This window comes from Rhododendron vialii, chromosome 12a, assembly GCF_030253575.1.
Source record: "Rhododendron vialii isolate Sample 1 chromosome 12a, ASM3025357v1".
NCBI classification, from domain to species: domain Eukaryota; kingdom Viridiplantae; phylum Streptophyta; class Magnoliopsida; order Ericales; family Ericaceae; genus Rhododendron; species Rhododendron vialii.
Window position 1 is genome coordinate 20513632 of NC_080568.1, and position 21715 is coordinate 20535346.

The following is a 21715-nucleotide window of genomic DNA, read 5'->3' on the forward strand; positions in this document are numbered from 1 at the left end:
TTCCTTTGAATGGTTTCTCCCACTGATGCCAACAAAATGGGACTGAGGGAGTATTTTCGGTCGAAAATAAAGGAGAAACAATCATACAGAAAATTCGTCGAAAGTGATGATTTGTTTGAATGAAAAAAAGAAACGAAAATGATTTTTCATCTTTCTAAGATACCTTTCTGAAAATGAGACTGCACTTTATTTTTATTTTTCTTTCTACTAGTCTAGTATACTTTGAGCCAAGTACTCTAGGCATGAAACCCGAAAGGATTTGGTCAAGTGGGCATGAGAAAACTAATAAGTGATTGTCCTACATAAGATTGCGTATTCGAATCACACGGAGGCCGGGGGCCACTAGAGTTTGCTACCTTGTTAATTTCAGAGCCCCAGAGTTTACACGCAAGCTAGCCCCGACATCCAGTTATAAAAAAAGGGTACTCTAGGCATCAAACTTCAAGACATGTAACATGCATTTTGGAGGGCCAAACCTGATAGTTTGCCTTTTCCTTCTGCCATTTTGGTACAATTGTTCAAATGGACAACCTACTTATATTAAAGTAAAGATACATGGGTCCTAAGTCCTAACTGATGATAAGTATCTGCTAGAACTCTTTCTGAGGTAAAAGAAAATTAATAATCATTCATGTGATGGGTAGGGACTAGTGGAAGCATTCATTTGAAATATTACCACAATAGAATGAACTCGAATTCAAAGGTGAAGCACATGAATTTACTCTCAATCTATTCAGGAGTGAAGGAGGGGGAAAAAAAATCATTTTAGGCTTTGTGTTTGGTGGATGCTGGTTTCACCATTTACTGCATTTCCCTCCAAAACATCAGAACCTTTCTGACAAACTTAATGCCAGCTTCTCAAGTACACTTAAGAAATTAACACTTACAAGATAGTACATAACAGTGTCTTTGATTCTTGTGTGCCAATTGGGGGCTGCCCAGTAGTGTTTTTCTTGATCCTTGGTTGTGGAGCACAATGTTTTGTTTAGGTTGTCAAAAGTGTTTTGATTCTTTGTAGTAATTGTTTGTTACTGTAGCCCGTTGGCTTTGTATAGCAGGGGTATGCCTCTGAGAGTTTTGTAAGTCCTGTTTGAGCTTCAATGGAAAAGTACTTATCAAAAAAAAGAAAAGAAATAAACGACAGAAAAAATAAGTATCATTCTAGATACAATTTTCCCCGAATTTTTGGTTTGTTATTTTTTTAGGGTATTTTCTTTTTTTACTTTTCCGTTATTTTTTGTTTAGCTTGTCCTTGTAATTTTTGTGATTAATCATCATTCGTCTCAATAGGAGGAATCAAAAAAGTAGGAAAATGTGAACCGTAGTTGAAAAAAAGTTAAACTAAGACAACACTCCAAACAAAAAAAGGAAAAAAAAAAAAAACAGTTTTTTGGTAATTTTTTTCTATAGTGAATTTTTTTTTGTTGTTGCTATCGGTCATAATTTTTTACTTTTTAGACTCCAATCATCGATATAGATGATTAATCCAAAAAATTAAAACGTGAATCTAATAAAAATTCAGAAAAGAAGAAGAAAAATACCGAAACAAAAAATAACAAAAATTTAGGGAACACCCTAATGTGAGCATATGTAAGATGCCACAGAACACCTCTGTCAAGCCTTTGGAAGGGGTTATGAGATTGGAGAATAATTGAGTGATCCACTCTGTCCTGTCTAATTATGCCTGGTTTAACCAAACCTAGCAGGCTGTTGCTAACCCGAACCTTTTCTTTGGGCCCAAGCACTCCCATGTGCCGGTTTCCAATCTCCCCCCCCCCCCGCTCTCTCTCTCTCTCTCTAAATTACCAATGCTCATATTGATTACAACCCATATTCTGTTTCAATACTTTGCAAGTTGTATGACAATGTCGATGAGATACATGCTTGGAAAACAATTCATCTTAGCTAGTACTAACAAGGGTCTTTTCCTTGGCTTCACAAGGGAATGGCCATTGTGATTGCATTTGTAACGTAAATTCTTTCATTTGTTCTGCAAACTAACCGGTGAAGCGAGCATTTCAAAGGAATGATCATTCTATTCCAGCTTCATTCAAGTGAAACGAACACCGCCTTAACTCAATCAACCTTCCATGCATAGAGAAAGAGGCAAAAACCAGATGGTTCATCGGCACTATAATCCTCTCCGGATTGCATATTCTCCGCCTGAGTCGGTGACAACAGAGTCGATAGAAACGGCAATGACAAGGGTGATAAAGGCCTGAAAATGAAAAGTGCATGCCTTAATCCAGGACTAAAGAACCAGTCATGGACATCCCAACACACCTCCATTCGAACTTTATCGTCAACTTGTATCAGTTCATTTCCCCTGAACTTCCATTGAAGGTGCTTCACGCGAATAACCAAATCCCCATCGATCCTAATCTCCATGTCCGGATCAAACCCACCGAAGCACTCGATTGAAATCTCACAAAACGCTTCTTTTTCATGAAATTTAGCTCTTGTGGAGAATTTCCTCTTTCCAAAAACGTGCTCTTTCCTTGAAACCAACATCGGATCGTCAAGAGCCGGTCTACAACCGGTCCTCCTAAAGGCATCTTTCTTCAAATCACCAAGAAGCAACACAACCTCTTGATCACATGTAATGGCAACATAGTAATTCGATTGTGGCCCTGTTTCACCATTGAATTTTGCAGCCTTTAGGTCCCAAACAACACCAATAGTCTCACCATCCACATTAAATTGCTCCAACCCTTCTTTCCTCCAAAAAAGCCATGGCTTGAGCTGGATCTTCCGACAGTAGTATTCACCGCCATGTGCTCCTTGAACAGAGACAGATAACCCATGAACTAACATATTCTTGTACCATGTAACAGTTATCAGATGAAAACGGCCTGCGATCTTTGTTTGATACGCTGACATAACTATAGTCTGGCCTCCCCTTATAATAGCAGCAGAATCATCATCTGGCCTCTCACTGGAGGAAAAACAAGCAGGAATTCCAATTGGGTGATTTGTCATTCTTCAAATCTTCGTTAAGTGTCCAACAAAAGGAGATCAACATGCATCTAGCTCACAAGAGTACAAAAAATGGACAGAAAACTAAAGGATGGAAAGAAATGGATCAAGATCTTACAATGGAGCATGAGAGATCTTACTCACAAGATTTGTCCATAGATGCTGCCAGAGGTGGCATTATGTTGTAATCAAGAGAAAATTGGCAGTACGGAGGAAGAGGAGTGATAATGAGAGGAAGAGTTGGCATATTATATAGTAGCAGCTCAATCATATGTAAGACAGGTAAGCTTCTTTACCTTTTACGTAACCTTTCTGTGACTAACAAACTTAGCTTTCCTTACCCACAGAAAAGAAAAACAAGCTTTCCTTATCCTAGGAGGACAACCTTTTACATAAGATTTCACTATCACCTCCACTAATTTATCTTTGTGAAAAAGCAAGGTGAAAAGGAGACAACCCCATTCAAATGTCTTTCATAAATTTATGATTTCCCGACGCACAAACACAAGAAACTAAGAAAAGAACAGAGTTTTGTGTTTTGCATTATACGGATCCAACCACACCTATCTTGTGGGATGGGTCCCACATTCATATGAGACGGGTAATGGTTTCTAGGGTGGATTTTTATCTCTGATATTTTCCTTCCAAGAAATGAGAGCATGTGGGTGGGTAGAAGAAGACTACTGCGAAAGGAGGAATGAACACATATGAAAGAACTTTTTTATATCATTGATTACTGGAAATAGAGTTTCATCTGAAATGATTCAGATCAATTATCATGACTGTAATGTCATCCAAACTACCCCTTGTCACTGCAAGGTTCACAAGCTCATTACAAGCAGCCATAAGTCCACTAGAAGCTGGCCTCCTCTCCTTGTAGCTGCTGTGTTTTTGGTTTGGAGATTCAATCTTCATGTTCGTCTGAGAAGAAATCCGTTGGATCTTTGATGGAGGACTTTCATTTTCACAAGCAAAACCATTTTCACGTTCTTTTCTGGAAACTGTTTTCCTTTGGCTTGGGCTTCGACCAATCTTTTTCTTTGGTTTTAACTGGGCAACTCTCTGTGCTACTGGTGAAGTACTTGTACTCAAGAAGCCAAATCCATCACCTTTTTCAATTCGGAAATCAGTTAGGGTTCCCAGTTTCTTTTCGAGCAGACATGAGCGCACCACAATATCAACAGCTTCTTGATTCCCAACCTGAGCAAATTAGCAGAATTTGAAGTTTGCGAAGCATACATTGTACTGAATAGGCCTTGCAGTTTTATCTGCCAAGACTGACTCAAAGAAACCAAAAGAAGAAATAAACTTGGGTCATATATTTCGTTTAAGACCAAGGAAATTAGCAAGAAAAGGAAAGATATCAATAGGAAAACAAGGGGTATCACATAGGGAATGCATTGATCTTAAGATCTATGTTACGTGGATACTCACCAAAATCCCATCTCCAAGCAGGGGACACAACATAATATTTCTACACGTCAATGGGTTTTTTTTTTCCTTCAAAACATATGACGTTTACAGGGTGAAATAGAGCATTTCTCCTATAATGTAGGGGTATTACACGCAAGTTCATAGACAAACTTGTTGGGAATGTCTACCAGCACATGTCAAAAATTCTTTGGGAAGTATTCAGTGTAACACATACCCCGTATAAGCACCCACACGTACGTGAGTACTTGTATATATATTTAGAGGAGAGAAAATCCATTTGAGCATAAGGACGACTTGTGAAAATTTGAATTTTCCAGCCAAAAAGGTAAATTATCCTCTTTCTCACCTCTTCCCATAGCCCATCAGAAGCTAAGACAAGGTATTCCATGTCTGGATCCAAATTTAAAGTTTTTGTATCCGGCTCAGCCAGCACCCAGTCCTTCAGATGAGCATCTCCTATGCTTCTCGAGACCGAAAGTATCCCATGGACTCTCCAAGCTCCTCTGTGAATCTCCACATATCCACCCTATATCACAAGACAAAAGATGAGATTGAATTTGTTATCTCCTCTATGACGCTACGATACCAGCAAGCTTAATTGTACTACAGAAAGTACCTTGCTCTCTATTCTTTTCCGTTCATCCGCCTGTCCTGCTCTATGATCTTTTGTAAGGGCTTCAGCCACCCCACGTCTGCAAAGAACTGCCCTACAATCTCCTAAGTTTGAGATTACAATCTCATTCTCTTCAATCAAGGCTGTTACACAACAAGCCCCACTACCTAAACCCTGCAGTTATTACCACTGATTAGTACAATATTCAAACATGTGATGCTTTTGTAACGTCCAATGCATGTACAGTACTCATTAATGTCACTAATAGAAGGCTACAAAGAACATAATAGTGTATTACACATCCACAGCACTTTGCAATGTACATGTGTCCAGTAAGTAATAGTTTCTTCATCCACCAATGGGGTTATCTATTCTCGTATCTAAAGGGCGAACACCAGCTTGGTGTCTCTCATTTTTGAAGCCCTGCCATTCTTTTTCATTCCAAAAAACTGTTTTAAACCGAATTAAAAGAACAGAGAGATAAACTGTAGGGAAATAATTGACAATTTACACCACATAAGTCATAACAACCTAATGTCAATTTCCTCTTTCCTCTCCCCCACACATGTTTCACCTCTTCAGTCTTCACAAACTTTTCTCTTTCTCCTTTTCCTGTTCATACTCTTCACCTTGAAATCCATCCAACCATTGTTTGCTCCATTGTCCATTTTATTTCATTGACTTTAAAGATGTGGTTATAACCCCACCCCAAACAGGAAAAACGGTTTAGCATGCCACAATAGAAAGTTGGATACTCGGTACTTCCGGGGTAAATTAGCCTGGCCATGCTCGCCAACTCAGTGTCAGTCCACTTTGAAGAAGGTTTTCCTGGTTGGGAACTCTTTTGGGCAGGAGATGCAAAGGAAAAAAATGACAAAGCCAAAAGGGTAAATGCACTGCCTCATTTAGGGTTCTCACCTTCTACTTACGCGAGTCTTCTTTTGTTTTTGTTTTCTTTTAAAAAAAAATACCTTTACAATTTCATAAGCAAAACATAAAGGTGTATGTAAATGGTTCGGAGTATAGAAGTATGTCTGATGATTCTTTAGTTTTGGAATCGAGATATGTCTCTAACCTTGGGGTTCCATTCATGAACTGGTTAAGAAATTGGAGTTGAATTTATGAGAGAGAAGATTTTACAGATGGGTTTGGAGCTCGTAAGTTGGTCATCTAAGAATGCTATGACTGATCAAACGACAACCGAATACCAGTAATTTATTGATTTCTTGTGTGCTTTATTATCACATTGGTTAGAAGAATAAGGTTTATTTGATATCATAATCCACCATAGCTACAATGATACAATCATTATAAGCAATACAAGATCGACTCGACTGTAAATGCAGGTAAAAGGCATTTTAGTCCCAGATGAATAATTGGGATTAGAACTGACATGGCTGAATAACAAAAGTTGATAGACAAAGAGTAAAACATAAGACGACGACGTTAACATTTTAATTTCTCTGCAACATCTATACTACTATCGCAGTATATAAGCAGTTGACTTGATGTGATCTTTACTTTATTGTTTTTCATTTTCAACAAGAAAAAAAGACGATGATACTACAAAATCTAAAAGAAGAAGCCAAAAGTTATTTTCTTGTATTTTAACGTAACTCAACTTGCCCACACGATATTGCACATGCGCATGTGACCGGATTTCTAGTTTCCATGATAGCGATTTAAGCTTTTAAATTCGAGTCATTTAGAAGGCTACGAAGAACATTATACTGTACTACAAATACACAACAATTTGCATCATAAGTATTCTAATATTGAAGATTTTCTTGTCTAGCTCTTTAATCTTTTGGATCCCAGTCATTAAGAGCAATGTTGAGGAGTTTAAAAAATGAAGATTCTGTTTCTATTGAAGTAATCTGGCAAGTTATTGTAGTTTACATTCATATATCTTTAACTACAATCCAAACTCTTCTTTGAGGCCTGTATTCGACAAGGTCCAACCTTAGCTGCAAAGAAAAAGCTAGAACCTGTACTTGACAAAGTCACATTGGTACAAACGACAAGTAATTGTGACTTAAAAATATTAAATTTCTAGGATTTGGATGGATACTACGGAAATTGTTATAATAGTGTACATATGCTATTATCGCAGTATATAAACACTTGATTTGATGTGATCTTGACTTTATTGTTTTTTGTTTTTCAGAAGAAAAAAATTGTATGATATTACAAAAGGTATAAGAATAAGTCAAAAGGTTTTTTTTTTTTTGGGAAACTTAACTTACCTTGGCTTGCACACACGGCATTACATACGCATTGTGTGTGCCCCGATTTGGAGTTTTCTTGGTAGCAGTTTAAGCATTTAAATTCGAGTCATTTAGACTATAAAATGCATTATCCTGTACAACAAATTCAAGTCAATTTGCACTGTACGTATCCTAATGTTTAGCAGTTTCTTTGCCCATACCGGTTTAATGTTTTTAAATTCCACTCATTAAGAGCAATGTTTAGGAGATAAAAATATGAAGATTCTTTTTCTATTAAAGTAATCTGATAAATGACTCTGCTTTATGTGCATACATGATTAACTAGTAGCCAAACTTTTCTTTGAGGCCTGTAGTGGACAAGGTCCAACCTCAGTTGCTGCGAAAACATTCCCCTATGCCTGCAGCCAGCTAAACAATTTGACAGAGTCACATTTGTTCATGTGAAAACTGAAAAGTACTTGTGACTTGACATATTAAGTTTCTAGACATGCTCATACTCTAAAACTATCAAAATTAGATACTGTCTTATCTTTTGCTAAGTCAAAATTAGACCCCCTCAAAATTCGCAAGAGGCTGTTTCTTGGACCTGGCAGGGGTACTAATCAAGAGTAAACAGTTACCTAGCTTGTTTCACTGCTGGAAAAAGTCAATTAAATCTCCCACCACAAGAAACAGATTGCATTTCTTTGTATATCAAACTCTTAGCAGCTACTAAAAGTGAGCCCCTAACGTTTCCGTGCAACTCAGTAGATGCATTTCAGACACATTGCAACTATCCAGTCTAATTTCAGCCGTAAATTCCCAAGCATCGTACTTCTTAGTTATTTCCATCACTTGCAAGTCTAAATCATGTAGTTTTTGTGGCACAAGAAAAGCAGTTGTTTAGTAACGGAAATTCATCATCCAACAAGTAAAAAAGCATGTAAACTTCGTCATATAAACCCATTTTCCAGACTTACTTTCCCTAATCCAATTAATAAGAGTCTACTAAACTCCCAAGGAGGTAAGCTAACTACTATTTTCATAGCACAACAAAATTTGGCTGTTTATTGCTTCCTTTGTCAAAGTCACACAGTTGAGGATGAACATATTTGAAGAAAATTGTCATTACCAGTTTCAGGAACTCCTGGTCTGTTTTCAGATATCCATCCCTAACAGCCTCTTCCTTTACCACATTCCCTGAATGATTCTCGACCATTTTGAATATATTGGAATGCAAATTCTCAGCTACGAATTCCGCGGCTTTTCTACCTCCATGCCCGTCATAAACGCCGAAAAAACCCTACATTTCACCAATCTGACATCAGATGTCCATAGTTTTGGTAAATAATCTAGATGTCCATTGTGCTCACCCTACCATGTAAATCCCTAGTTTAGAGCCAAACATGCCGTTAACAACCATAACATTCAAAGACTTCGTAAAAAATCGAACCCATATAAATACACACACAGAGACACAAACCCCTTAACAGCCCTACATCTCACCAATCTCAGTTTTTTTTTTTTTGTTCAAAAGCATTTTGTTTACTCTACCATATAAAACCCCAATTTACAGCCAAAAACTCAATTAAGACCTAAAATTGAACTTCTTCTTTTTTTTGAACTTCCTCCATACTTAGACATCACACAATCTCATATGTGAACACACATATATATTATTTAGGGCTGCAAAAGAGCCGAGCGGCTTTGTGGCTCGGCTCGTTAAGGCTAGGCTCAGCTAGTTGAGTAATTCGAGTGTTAGGCCTATTTGCTAAATGAGTCAAGCTCAACTCGTTTGTATAGACTTGGCTCATTTAAGCCGAACTCGAGTTTTGCTTGTTTACTAAACGAGCCGAACTCAACACTCAAAAATTTGCTGTGTTTGGATGTGTTTTTAAGAAAAATTTTAAGTTTTGTTTTTTAGGTAATGAGTGGAGAGAGATAGAAAGAGAAATGAAAATAACGATTGGAGAGTGAAGAGAGAAATTAGAGTAATGATTGAAAGTAAAAGTAATGAGTGCTTTTGGAGTTGAATTTTTTTTTTCAAGTTTCCATCCAAACAAAGCAAGTATGTACGGGCTTGGCTCATTTAAAGAGTCTCATTCAGAGAATTAGTCAAGCTTGACTCGTTAAGTGCTCGACCCGGTTATAAACAAGCCTAAAACTCGACTTCGTTTAGTTAACGAGCCGAGCTCGAACCCTCCAAATCTTGCCCGGCTCGGCTCGTTTGATATATACGCACATACATGTATTTAACAATCTAAATTTACCTTAATGGAATCAGAGCAGGAAACACTAATCCTGTGGGTGTCTTCCATGAATTTTTTCTTTCCTTTGACAGAGGAAACCCCAACTCCAGATCCGCAAAAGGAGACGGCGTCGTTCTGAGGGGTCAAGTCTCTGTCTCTGATAGGGATCTCGCGCAGTACTACGTTTGGGATCTCAATGGTGGGAGGTCTCTTTCGCTTCAGAGAGCCAGAAACAAGGGCGGTGGTGGGGGCCACCTTGCGCCCTGTTTGGCTGTCCTCAAAATGCCAAGTCGAAGGTTGTTCTGCCGCGGCGGCGTCTTCGTTGATCAATTCTGCTAGTGGCGGAAAGCTCGGAGGTGGCATTTTTTTGTTGAGAGAGAGAGAGAGAGAGAGAGAGAGAAGGAAGGAGTGGTTTATGCAATGCTTTGGGTGGGTGTAGAGAGAATGAAATTGAGTTGTGTAGTGTAGTGTTGGTTGTGCAGAGAGAAGGCTCTTAACGGCTATAAATCGGAAAATAGTGTTGGCAATTTTTTGTTAGGAGAGAGAGAGAGAGAGAGAGATGGTGGTTCCGAACCGTTAGGGATAAATGGTCAAACGTTCGGAACTGATCTTTTATTTGAGGGAGGAAACTTTCAAAACTTACAGAATGGCGGTTGCAAGAATTAAGAAAAAAATAAAGGGAATTGATATTCGCGCTCTAAGATTTACTGCAGGCGCTCCACCTTTTTGTTTTTACACTGTGAATATCAATTCTCAAAATAAAAAGAGAATTTTAAAAAACAAAAAAACTTATACTTTAAATAATGTCAAAAAAACCAGAACTTTTCCTTCCATTAAACATTTAGGCCCCCACCTTTTGTTTAATTATCATCATGCGAAGCAATCACAAAAGCTTTCCCTTCTATCTCATATCGACGACGGAGAATGTTTCCATGATTACTTCTACGCAACTAAGGTTCTTGTTTAAAAATATTGAATTTACGATATTTTTAAACAAAAAACTAATTATTGTCATAAATCCTTGGCAAACGCATAATATTTACAACTGAATCAAAAAATTATGAACATCTAATGGAGCTAGTTTTTTACAATGAACGGTTTATTTTGGGTGTAATTTGAGAAAGTACTTGCTGCGAATTTAGCACTTTGTAATTTGTACGTGTTGGACAAAAGGAATTTCGTAACATCATACAAATTATTATGGACATTCCTTGTTATCACGTCAAAATCGTCACACCTTTTAGGCCGAGCTGCACCGCTCAATTTCTAATTGTTCTGCTGCCAAAATCTTTTTGGTTGTCACAAAATTTGATAAATAGCAATGTCGGTACTATCTATATTATAAAATAGAGCGGTCTTTTGTCTACTCATACAAATATGAGCACCCTTCCAGCCATCGGATCATACTTCCTATTAACTTTGTAGCCATCAGATCAAATGAATATAAAATGTCGACTCATACAAACAGAGCACCCTCTACAACCGTTCGATCATACTTCTTATTAACTTTGTACCCATCGGATCGAATGAATATTTCCTAATATAAAATTAGTGACTAATTATGGTAATCTATAACTAATGATATTCCGAAAAGGCATGATTGTATAATCCTAATGCTAATTGTATAATCAGCAAATTTTCAGGAAAGACATGATTGTTTAATCAGCCAAAATTGTATAATCATAATCCTAATGCTATATTCCGGAAATTAAATCAATCATGTCTTTCTTTTATTGACTAATCATAATCCTAATCTCAACTCTTTCTTTTATTGACTAATAATATTCCGAAAATTAGTGACTAATCCTAATGTTATAATCAGCCAAAATTTGAAATAAAAATCTATATTATTAAATAGAGCGGTCTTTTGTCTACTCATACAAATATGAGCACCCTTCCAGCCGTCGGATCATACTTCCTATTAACTTTGTAGCCATCAGATTGAATGAATATAAAATGTCGACTCATACAAACAAAGCACCCTCTACAACCGTTCGATCATACTTCCTATTAACTTTGTACCCATCGGATCGAATGAATATTTTCTAATATAAAATTAGTGACTAATTATGGTAATCTATAACTAATGATATTCCGGAAAGGCATGATTGTATAATCCTAATGCTAATTGTATAATCAGCAAATTTTCAGGAAAGGCATGATTGTTTAATCAGCCAAAATTGTATAATCATAATCATAATCCTAATGCTATATTTCGAAAATTAAATCTATCATGTCTTTCTTTTATTGACTAATCATAATCCTAATCTCAACTCTTTCTTTTATTGATTAATAATATTTCGGAAATTAGTGACTAATCCTAATGCTATAATCAGCCAAAATTTGAAATAAAAATCTATATTATAAAACAGAGCGTTTTTTGTCTATACATATAAATCCAGCACCCTCTACAACCGTCCGATCAATATTTCATGTTAGTTGTAGCCGTTTGATCGAGAGAGTACTTCCTAATATAAACTCTCCTAACCTTATGACCGATAAATCCTTTCAATTAATTGCTTTTACGTTGTTTCCTTAAGAAGGTTTTCCTATTTAATTTTCCTACATCCAACTCAATAATTTCCTTTTAGGTTGATTTTTTAACATTCAAAAATGAAACAAACCTTTTTTGATTCATATACTAAAAGAAAACATTCTTTGTTTTTTAAAGTTGATAATTACGTTGTTTCCTTAAAACGGAGTAGTATCTATAATATACTCTATAATACAATTCACGACGGTGTGGTGGCCCACACATTTTTCCTGCATAAATTTTGGCTGTTGAATTTAGGACACATTTCTCTGCACAAATCTTCACCCTTCATTCAACCATTGGCATTAGATGACTCAGATTGATTTCATCCGATGGTTGAGAGTTGCTCAATATGGTTTCAGTCGAATTTTTGGTAATGATTGGGTGGACTAGAGTAGCTCATTACGGGAAGATTATAGACTATAATTACGGTCATACAAAGACTGATTTATACGAGATTTTTGGCAATGATTTCTGAAATTGTCATTGATTGGCGTTGATTGGGTGAGAATATAATGACATGCTATTGGAAAATACAATGACGTGCTATAAATCGGGTAAGATAATATAATCACATGCAATAATGCCGTTGATTGGCGGCGTTGATTGGGTGAACAAATTTTGGTAATGATTTATTTGCCTTTGAATGGACTACGAATTTTGGTAAAGATTTATTTGCCTTTGGGTGAACAAATTTTGGTAATGATTAATTTGTTCAAAATAGCCAATTTTGAACAAAATTTTGGCTAAGTCGAATTTTGGGTGAACGAATGTCGCTCTCTCTCCCTAATCATTTTCTTTCCGGTTCTCTTTCCTGTCTCCCTGACTCTTGCTCTCTCTCCAGTTCTCTTTCCACAGGTATGACTCTTTGTTCTCTTTTTTTTTGAACAAACGGTTGTGGCGTCTGTGAATTGAAAAATTAGTTGTTTAGAAAATTAGGTCTTTGTTCTCTACTCACTGTGAATTCTTTATCCGGTTCTTTTTTTTTTTTTTTCCATGTCTTGGAATATCAAAGCTTTCTATTTTAATTTAAAGCACAATAGGCATCCGTGTTCTCATTTCAATTTTGAATATCGATGAAAACAGATAGGTTGGTGTGTGCCCTTTTTTTCAAAGCAGGATTTTTACATACTCCAAAGCAGGATTTTCCTCCATTCAATTGTTGTGAAAGCATTTTACTAAGAAGTACGGGAACCAGGTACATAAGGCCTAACCTATCTATTCCCAAATTACATTTAAACAAATCGAATTTTGAGTAAAAGATGACAATAACTCAAATAAATCTTACACAATCTTAAGTGTCTCCAATGTTCACAACGGCTGGAATTGCTTTTTTGGATCCTATGATAACCTCAATTGACTTCTACTATCTAATTATGAGTTTTTTTTTACCTGATCACGGGTACGATTGTTTGCGTGAAGAAGAGAAACGAAGATAAGAAAGCATTAGGTTGAGGTTATGAGTAAACTATTTTTTTTTTATCTGATCACGGGACAGGTACGATTGGCATTTGTTCAGTTTTGTTGGCGACGTCGACGATAACCATTAGTGTAGTATCCCACTATACTAGAGATTGAAGTATTTCCTGATCAAGTGTACGATTGGCTTTTGAACGATTTGCCGTTGGCATGGGTTTCTAAATGGGTTTTGAGATACTTTGTTTAAGTAGTTTGAATTTATTCTGTTTATTTTGAGATACTATTTGGATATGTGTAAAAGCTTAACATGGTGGTGTTATATTGGTCTGATTTTGAAAATATTGTTCTTTTTTCTGCCTCTTACATCTATTGTGAAAAAGAAGGCTCAATGGCCCAAGAAGAAAAAATTTACATGAACTTCTGCCAAGGAAAAGGAAAATGCACCGGTATGATTTTTTGAATTTTTGTATAGTTTTTGTAGAAAAGTTTAGGTTCGACCTCTTTCAAGTCTCTCTATTAATTCTATAAAAAATTGTTGGGAAGTCCACTATAGCATATTTGTAACCCACTAAATCCACTTCTAAATTTCATAACCCCTCTAGTCCACTAATTAGGTTTTGGTGAGGCCTTAAGTTCAATTCAATTAAAAAAGGAATTAGTTCAGAACCAAAATACCCTTACCTTTAAAAACTGTTAATCTGATGTATCTCACTCCTATAAAATCTCCCATATCCCACTCCTATAAAATCTCCCATATCCCACTCCTATAAAATCTCTCATATTCACGTTGTTCCCATATCCAAAAGGGAAACAGAGTCCAAACGAGAGAACGAGAGAGAGAGAGAGAGAGAGAGAGAGAGAGAGAGAGAAGATTACCCTTTCCATTCAAATCTCATATTTTTAGCCCATTATCCGTTCTACGTTTGAAATCCTAGCAGTTACGTTGGAATAAAGTGACAGAAGATTCTCCTTTTCTGATACACTGTATATAACGTAATTGTACATATATAACGTTTTATACTCGTTCATCAATTCTCATTTAACGTGCGATACTTACATTTTACGTTATATACTCATTCATCGGCTCGCATTTAACGTTATATGAGTTTTTGAAATCTTTTTTTATTATAATACAAGAACATATAACATTCCACGTTTACATCTGAACGTAATATACTTGTTCGTCAGTTCACATTTAACGTGAGATACTTACGTTTTACGTTATATACTCATTCATCAGCTCGCATTTAACGTTATATACTCATTCACTCATGACAGAAGACCACATATAACGATATTAAGGATGCAAACCTAAAATGATTTTGGTTGTTTAGGTTTAACCTTATATAATGTCAATATAACGTTATTGTATATAACGTTATATAACATTATATACTCGTTCATCAGTTCACAGTTAATGTGAGATACTTACATTTTACGTTATATACTCATTCATCAGCTCGCATTTTAACATTATATACAATGCAGTATCAAACCTTAACACGCCATCAATTTCAATTTATCCAAAATGTACGACCTAAGTCAGTGGGCAAGTCAAAACTTGTTCAAAATGAAACATCATTAATGTTCGAACCATCGAAGACAAAGTTTGTTCAAACCCCCATAAAAAATAAAAAATAAAAATAAAAATTGTCCCAATGACACCATCTCAGTCCTTCTCTATCACCATCTCATCAGTTCATCCATGCTGGAGGATCTATCCTTGCTATTGGCGGGACATTATATGTTCGTTCCACAGGTACCAACTTTTTATCTTTCTGATTTGGTTTTGTCATTCCTGCAAAGATACACAGAGTTAAACATATGCAAATATATATAACCTAAACACTAGCATGGTAATAAAGTAGATTCAAGAATCATGTATAACCTAAACACTAGCATTCAAATATAGTCGTATATGTTACCATAACCATAAATAACAGTAGACAATCCTATATGAATTGGTCCGCGCAGCGGCCCTAACAGACTCGAACATATAACCATATATGTTACCTAACAGCAGTTAAACAAAAGTACAAAAACATTCCAAAGCCAGCAAGACATTAATAAAACACGTAACATTATATAATATATATAACCATATATATTTAAGGTGAAAACATGATATATGACCTTCCGTTAGTCTACTGATCATATATAACATTTTATCAAAACTAATATGGAACATGTAATATTTGTATGTTGTTGCAATACAATGAAAATGATACGGTATATCATATATAGCCATATATATTTACGTTATTGAATTGGTCCGCGCAGCGGTTTATAGACCTGAATATATAACCATATATAAACTTATAAAATAGGCACATATAATGTTATATATTATTAACTGTCCAATTATGCTTTACTAATGAGTTCCTATATATACCTTGAACTGTACTCAGTTACCAACATTGATATAACCATATATACTATCAATCGAATCCCTAACTTAATTCAACCATACCATACCAGATCAAAGATTGATATAACCATATATACTCACAATCAACACCCTATCTTAACTTAACCAATACCTAACCGATTAGAGTTTGATATAACTATATCTACTCGCAATCAAAACCCTAATTTAACTGAGCCAAACCATTTATATAACCATATATACGATGAGAAACATAATCTACTCAGAACAGGGTCTCAGGGTTGACGGCTACCAATCATAAATTTTCCCCAGGATGCTGTGTACAAAACCCTCAATCACAGGGCAAATAACTTAGGTTTATAACCATATATACGAAGAGAATCATACCTGGTGTATCGATTGCGTTGTAGTATCTGACGAAGGCGATGGAGAAATGAAGGCGAAGAACAGCGACTAGCACTGAAATGAAGGCGACTAGATCTGACGAAGGCGAAGAACGGCGTCCGACTGAAATGAGGGCGAATCAAAGGCGACTAGCGCAACGGAGACGAATGTGGGTCAACAGGTGCGATCGTTGGTGAACGATCGCGACTTAACGAAGGAGGGCGACAATGAAGGAGGGCTGATGATGACGAAGGAGGGCCGACGACGACGAAGAAGGACCGGCGACGAAGAAGCCCGACGACGATGAAGGGCTCTTAGTCTGGTTCGTTGGGTCAATGGCTTTTTTTTTTCCTCTCTCTCTGGTTCATTTTGGAAATGGGGGGAGGGGGGAAGGGGGGGAGGGTGGATGGGTTTTGTAATGGGAGTAAATGGATATATTTGACATGGAGGAAAATACGGAGATTGAAAAAAAAACGGGGCAATTTTTTTTTTTGAAAGGAGGGGTATATTAGACTAATCAGGATTATTATATCTTTACTAATAGGTTAGTGGACTTAGGAGGTTACAGAATTTAGAAGTGGACTTAGTGGGTTTGGAAAGTGGTATAGTGGACCTAAGAAAAATTCTCCCTTAATTCTATGCAGGATTGACCTCCTTTACAAAGGGAAAAAAGTGTATGTGATGAGCAAAACGTCAATGTCATCCGTAGCAATGAGGTAAGTCCATCAATTTATTGACAAAAAAAAAGATGTCCATCAGTTCCATACATATATATTCACTATTTTCTTTTGTAAAAATTGACAATACACCATACCTTACTTTTATAGGACGAACGGAAATAAGAATCGGTTCAGGCAAAACAAATGTCAAATAGAGGGAAAGAGAAGGCAACTTATGCCATGGGAAATGAAAATGAATGGGTATGACTATTTCATTTCTCTAAACTTCTTTAGAATCAAATAGACATGTCATCTTCTGATTATTTTATTAACAACTGACTTTGTACATTGAGATTCAACCTCTTCGAGACAAAAAATATTGGAATAGTAATCCGTGATGAGCGGGATCACAATGTCATCCATGTGGAGAATGAAAATCAAAATTCAAGGGTATCATTTGCCTTTCTTTTGGTAGTTTTAAAAATTATCCGAGTCAAAATGACAAACTATGAAAGCATCTCTAAACTACACCTGTCTTTTTTGAGTCTAATCTAAAACAACGTCATGCAAACAGTTTAGTTTTTTAAATGCATTATGTGTTTGTAATTTAAATTTTTTTCCAATTTTAATGTGTGCTTTTTCATTCGCCTACTTTAGGCCCAAGCTGGTAGTATGTTATCAAAAGTGACATTGGACCAACATGCACGTTGAAAACAAGAAAGAAAAACAAAGCATTGTACAATTGGGCCAAAGATTGCTAGGAAATTGTGAGCGTTTTGGCAAATCGCGGGTATTTTTTAGCTTTCCTTTGGTAGCATCATGCAAATTTTCTAGCTTTCTTTTGATAGCTTCATGAGTGATCCAATGCACAACTATGTTTTTCTATACATAGTTCACACTTCGTATGAATTTGTGAGAGATAGAAATTCTCATGATTGTAATATTCTTTAGGTTCTTAAAGTCATAGCATTGAGCAGCCCCTCTAGAAAGTAGTAGTATTGAGGGAATGATGTTATTCAATTTTCCAATTGCTCACGTTCAAAGGATTAATCTTGAAGAAAGCATGACAGAAAGAGGGTGTGTTCTTTTTTTTTCGTTACAGATTACAGAATTCATAGCCAGCAAGGGTGGCCAACAATTTTGTCGCTAGCACTTCAATTGAGAGCCCATCTACGAGGCCTAGGAATTCACCAACTTCAGACAACGATGAGCTTATATGTATACGGAGTTCTATTTATATCCCAGTCACTATTTTTTCTCCATAGAAGGACTAATGTTTTATAAAGAAGATTGGTGTTCACTTTTCTTATGTCAGATAACAATCGCTCTCTTCATTACCTCATTTAATTCTCTTTTTTACTCCTATATGTTTCCGTAGACATTCCATTGGGAGTTGTCTTTGAAATTGGTAAATGTGATATTTTTTGAAAAACAAATTTGGATAGAACTGCAGTTTTTTGGTTGGAGAGACCAATGGTAAGGAAGGATAAGTTTAAGCCGGGTTTGGATGGCATGTGTTGCATTGTGCTTTAGGCGCAGGCTATTACTAGCATCAAAGAATGGGGATTGGAGTGAATCTACAAAAAAGTACTTTGAATGTTCTAGCTAGAACCTCCCACGAAAAAGAAAATAATGAGGATTTTCATATGCCATCTATCTCCGGAAAGAAAATAATGAGGATTTTCATATGCTATCTATTTGATCGTTTTATTCTGCTATTATTTTTGTTTGTTCATCTTTTGCCGAACAAACAAACAAAAAAATAGCAGAATTTTTAATTTTTTTAATTTTTTTTGTTTGTTTGTTTGGTTTAGTTGTTGGACGAATGGAATTGACTTGGTTAATTGCTGGTTGCTTGGAATTCGATCGGAAATCTCATTTGATTCTACATTCTATATTTGGTTCATGAGCAATAAGAAATTATATTCATTTGTTGTTGTAAACTTTAATATTTTTCTTAAATACAATTTACATTCTATATTTGGTTCATGAGCAATAAGAAATTATATTCATTTGTTGTTGTAAATTTTAATATTTTTCTTAAATACAATTACCTTAATATAAACTCTTGAACCTTATATGAAAAAAAGACTTTTCAGAGAGGTCAGCTTTCTTGGCGGGGGAGGTCAACAGTAGAAAAGGCTAATTCCTTTTAATTGTGTTTTAAACGCGTTGCGAAGGCACGGGCAATTACTAGTCTCTATAATCATTGTACTAACATAAAAAAAAAAAAAAAAGTACATAAACACCCCTTCAACTATCATTTATTCTTGTAAACACTCCCTTACATTTAAAAGCGCCCATGGAGATCCCCTCAACTACTTCCATTACCCAAGTGATACCCTTCCGTCTTAGAATTGTTTGTTAGAAGGTCACATGTCAGTAATTTAGGCTTTTTTTTGGACAAAAATGCCCTCTCATAAAGAACCATTTTGTTTGTGCTAGTATTTATGTTTACACCTATATACACTAAAATTAACACCCAAAAACTGTCCGAGACAACAACTCCTGCTAACTGCTCTTTTTATTAACAAAGCTTATTTGTTCAGAATTTGCCTTCCCGCCACCAGTTCATCTCTCTCTCTCTCTCTTAGCTTTCCTTACAAGAAAGCCAAAGAATAGCTCAAACACAGACATTGCATTTATTTCTTTGCCTTTGTTGACATCAGCTCTCTTTCTTCTTTTTCCCTCTAATCTCTGCTTCTCTCTCCAAATAAATCAGCCAAGAAGAAGAAGCCCCTATGGAAATGCCCAATGTTCTGGTTCCTTATTTTTTTTCTTGTAATATTAAAGATTGGGTTCAATCTCGACCCATTGGTCCCATTCTCGCCGAACCCATGTTCTTTTCTTCATCAAGAATCATCTTTTACGAATGGGTTTGTGTCAAACATTGAGAATAATGTTGGGTTTTTGAAGAAAGTTGGAGAAAATCAAGAATAGAGTGAGTTTTGGAAACAACCTGATGGATTGGGGTATAGGCCGTGTAGCAGAAACCGATCGTCCTTGCCGCCATCGTGCGATCCCTCTCCTGCGACGGCAAGATCGATGCCGCCCTCCGCCACCACCTCGCTGCCGACCCCCTCCTCTCTCCCGTAATCTCTCTCCACCTCCCCCAACCTTCAACTCCGCCACCTACCCCCCTTTCCTCGCCCTCACCAAATCCATCGTCTACCAGCAGCTCGCCTACAAGGCTGGCACCTCCATCTACACCCGCTTCGTCTCCCTTTTGTAGCGGTGAAAACAACATTGTTCCGGCTACCGTTCTAGCCGTAACCCCGCTCCAGCTCCAGATCGCGTATCGGGTCGGAAAGTGAGTTGCTTGCACGACAGGCGGTGGAAGTGCAACCCGGCCATCCTCCTCCTCCTCCTACTCTCTCTCTCTCTCTCTCTCTCTCTCTCTCCGAACTAGGGAGGGTTGGGGTAAATAATTTTAGGGTTTTTTTGAAATTATCATGTAAGAGTATAATATAATAAGGGTATTTTCGTTAATTTATCCATTCCGTTAATGGAGTTTGTCTTTATTTTGTTTCCAGTAGTTGAGGGGGTCTCTCTGGGCGCTTTTAAATGTGAAGGGATGTTTACGAGAAAAAATGATAATTGAGGGGGTGTTTAATGTACTTTCACCTAAAAAAAATGTGATCAAGGCAGAAATAATTTGAATAAATGTGGTAATGTGTGTCTTCAGGGACCCCATGTTAATTAAGGTGTAGTACCACATTATTAGGTGCAGGCTGGCTGGCTTCAATTTTACTTTAGGTGATATATAGGTGCGTGAATATTGACATCCACGCTTAGCTCCTAAATTACATTTTTTAGCACATTTTTCTTGGCTTGCTACTTGTTTGGCTTAGCATGTTGCCTTTGGATCGATGGTTCCAGCGAGGATGGGGAGGCTTTGGAGCCGTATGAAGAAGAAAAGGAATTTGGAAATTCTGTAGTGCAGCCCTTATTACAGAGGCTGTAAGACAATTGATCTGGCCGTTCTATAGCCCGCCCTACAGGATCCCGTGATCCGAAGAAAAGTGAGAAGTGCCTTGGATACTTGGAACCTTTGTGGAATCCAATTCAAAAGGAAAATTAAAGAGTTTGATTCAATCGCAAGTATGAGTCACTCGGCACAATTTATAGTGTTTTAACCATATCTGTATCACCTGATATCTGATTGAGGTGAGTTAGCTTCAGTTGAAAAAGCTGATTTAAAGAGCTACAACTTGAATAGAATAAAAAAAAATTCAATTCCAACGTGTACTAGGTCAAAACGGCCCTAAAGAAGAGTAGAAAATGCTAAAAAAAAAAAAAAAATTCAGTGCATGCATTTGGACGATATTTTTTGTTGCTTGCTAGATATTTTTTTTAACCATGCGTCCGGATGGAGTTGAGTTTTGTTCACCTTCCACTTAAGAGGGTTTAACATTACATTTTTTTCTATTTGTTGAAATAGTATGGATTCTACCACAAAGTGATGTCATGCTTACCAAAAAATATATTGCACGGTAAGTATGATATCACTTTGTGGTGGAATCCACATCATTTTAACCAATAAGAGGGAGGGTGAACAAAATTGCACTCTAACGGACGAAATACCCAACATAAACTGCCGAATCCACGAGCATATCTTGAAATCTTTTAAAAAGGAGAGAGACTCTACTGAACGAAGGATTTTCTAGTAGGCTACATTCACATTCATAGAAAAAAAAAGAAGAATTAATGTATTAATTTTATATTTTAATATCTTGTCTTGATAAATCATCAAAATCTTAGTTGCAAATTTTTATTTTTTTGCAAACAAAATTTTCACAAAACAATTATATTTAGTTCTTACTTGTTAACCATCCAAACGAAATAAGTTTAATAA

The 21715-nt window shown here is 36.4% G+C and overlaps 1 protein-coding gene across 1 annotated transcript; it reads right to left on the reverse strand.

Annotated features, from left to right (window-relative positions):
* Positions 1-1610: 1610 nt before the first annotated feature.
* On the reverse strand, positions 1611-10052 carry LOC131311591 (probable protein phosphatase 2C 14). Its single transcript, XM_058339085.1, has 6 exons — positions 9501-10052; positions 8363-8533; positions 5027-5197; positions 4757-4936; positions 3728-4176; positions 1611-2962 (listed from the first exon to the last, which is right to left on the reverse strand). Exons 1-6 carry the CDS (start codon positions 9840-9842, stop codon positions 2077-2079), a joined length of 2199 nt encoding a protein of 732 aa, XP_058195068.1. The 5' UTR covers positions 9843-10052; the 3' UTR covers positions 1611-2076.
* Positions 10053-21715: the final 11663 nt, after the last annotated feature.

Bases quoted from the DNA above. Each gene is read 5' to 3' on its own strand.
- LOC131311591 (XM_058339085.1), bottom strand. From the start codon at position 9,842: ATGCCACCTCCGAGCTTTCCGCCACTAGCAGAATTGATCAACGAAGAC. The intron at 8,534-9,500 runs GTAAATTTAGAT...GGTGAAATGTAG, and splicing joins CCTGCTCTGATTCCATTAAG to GGTTTTTTCGGCGTTTATGA. The intron at 2,963-3,727 runs AAACTCTATTTC...AAATCACCCAAT, and splicing joins GATCTGAATCATTTCAGATG to TGGAATTCCTGCTTGTTTTT.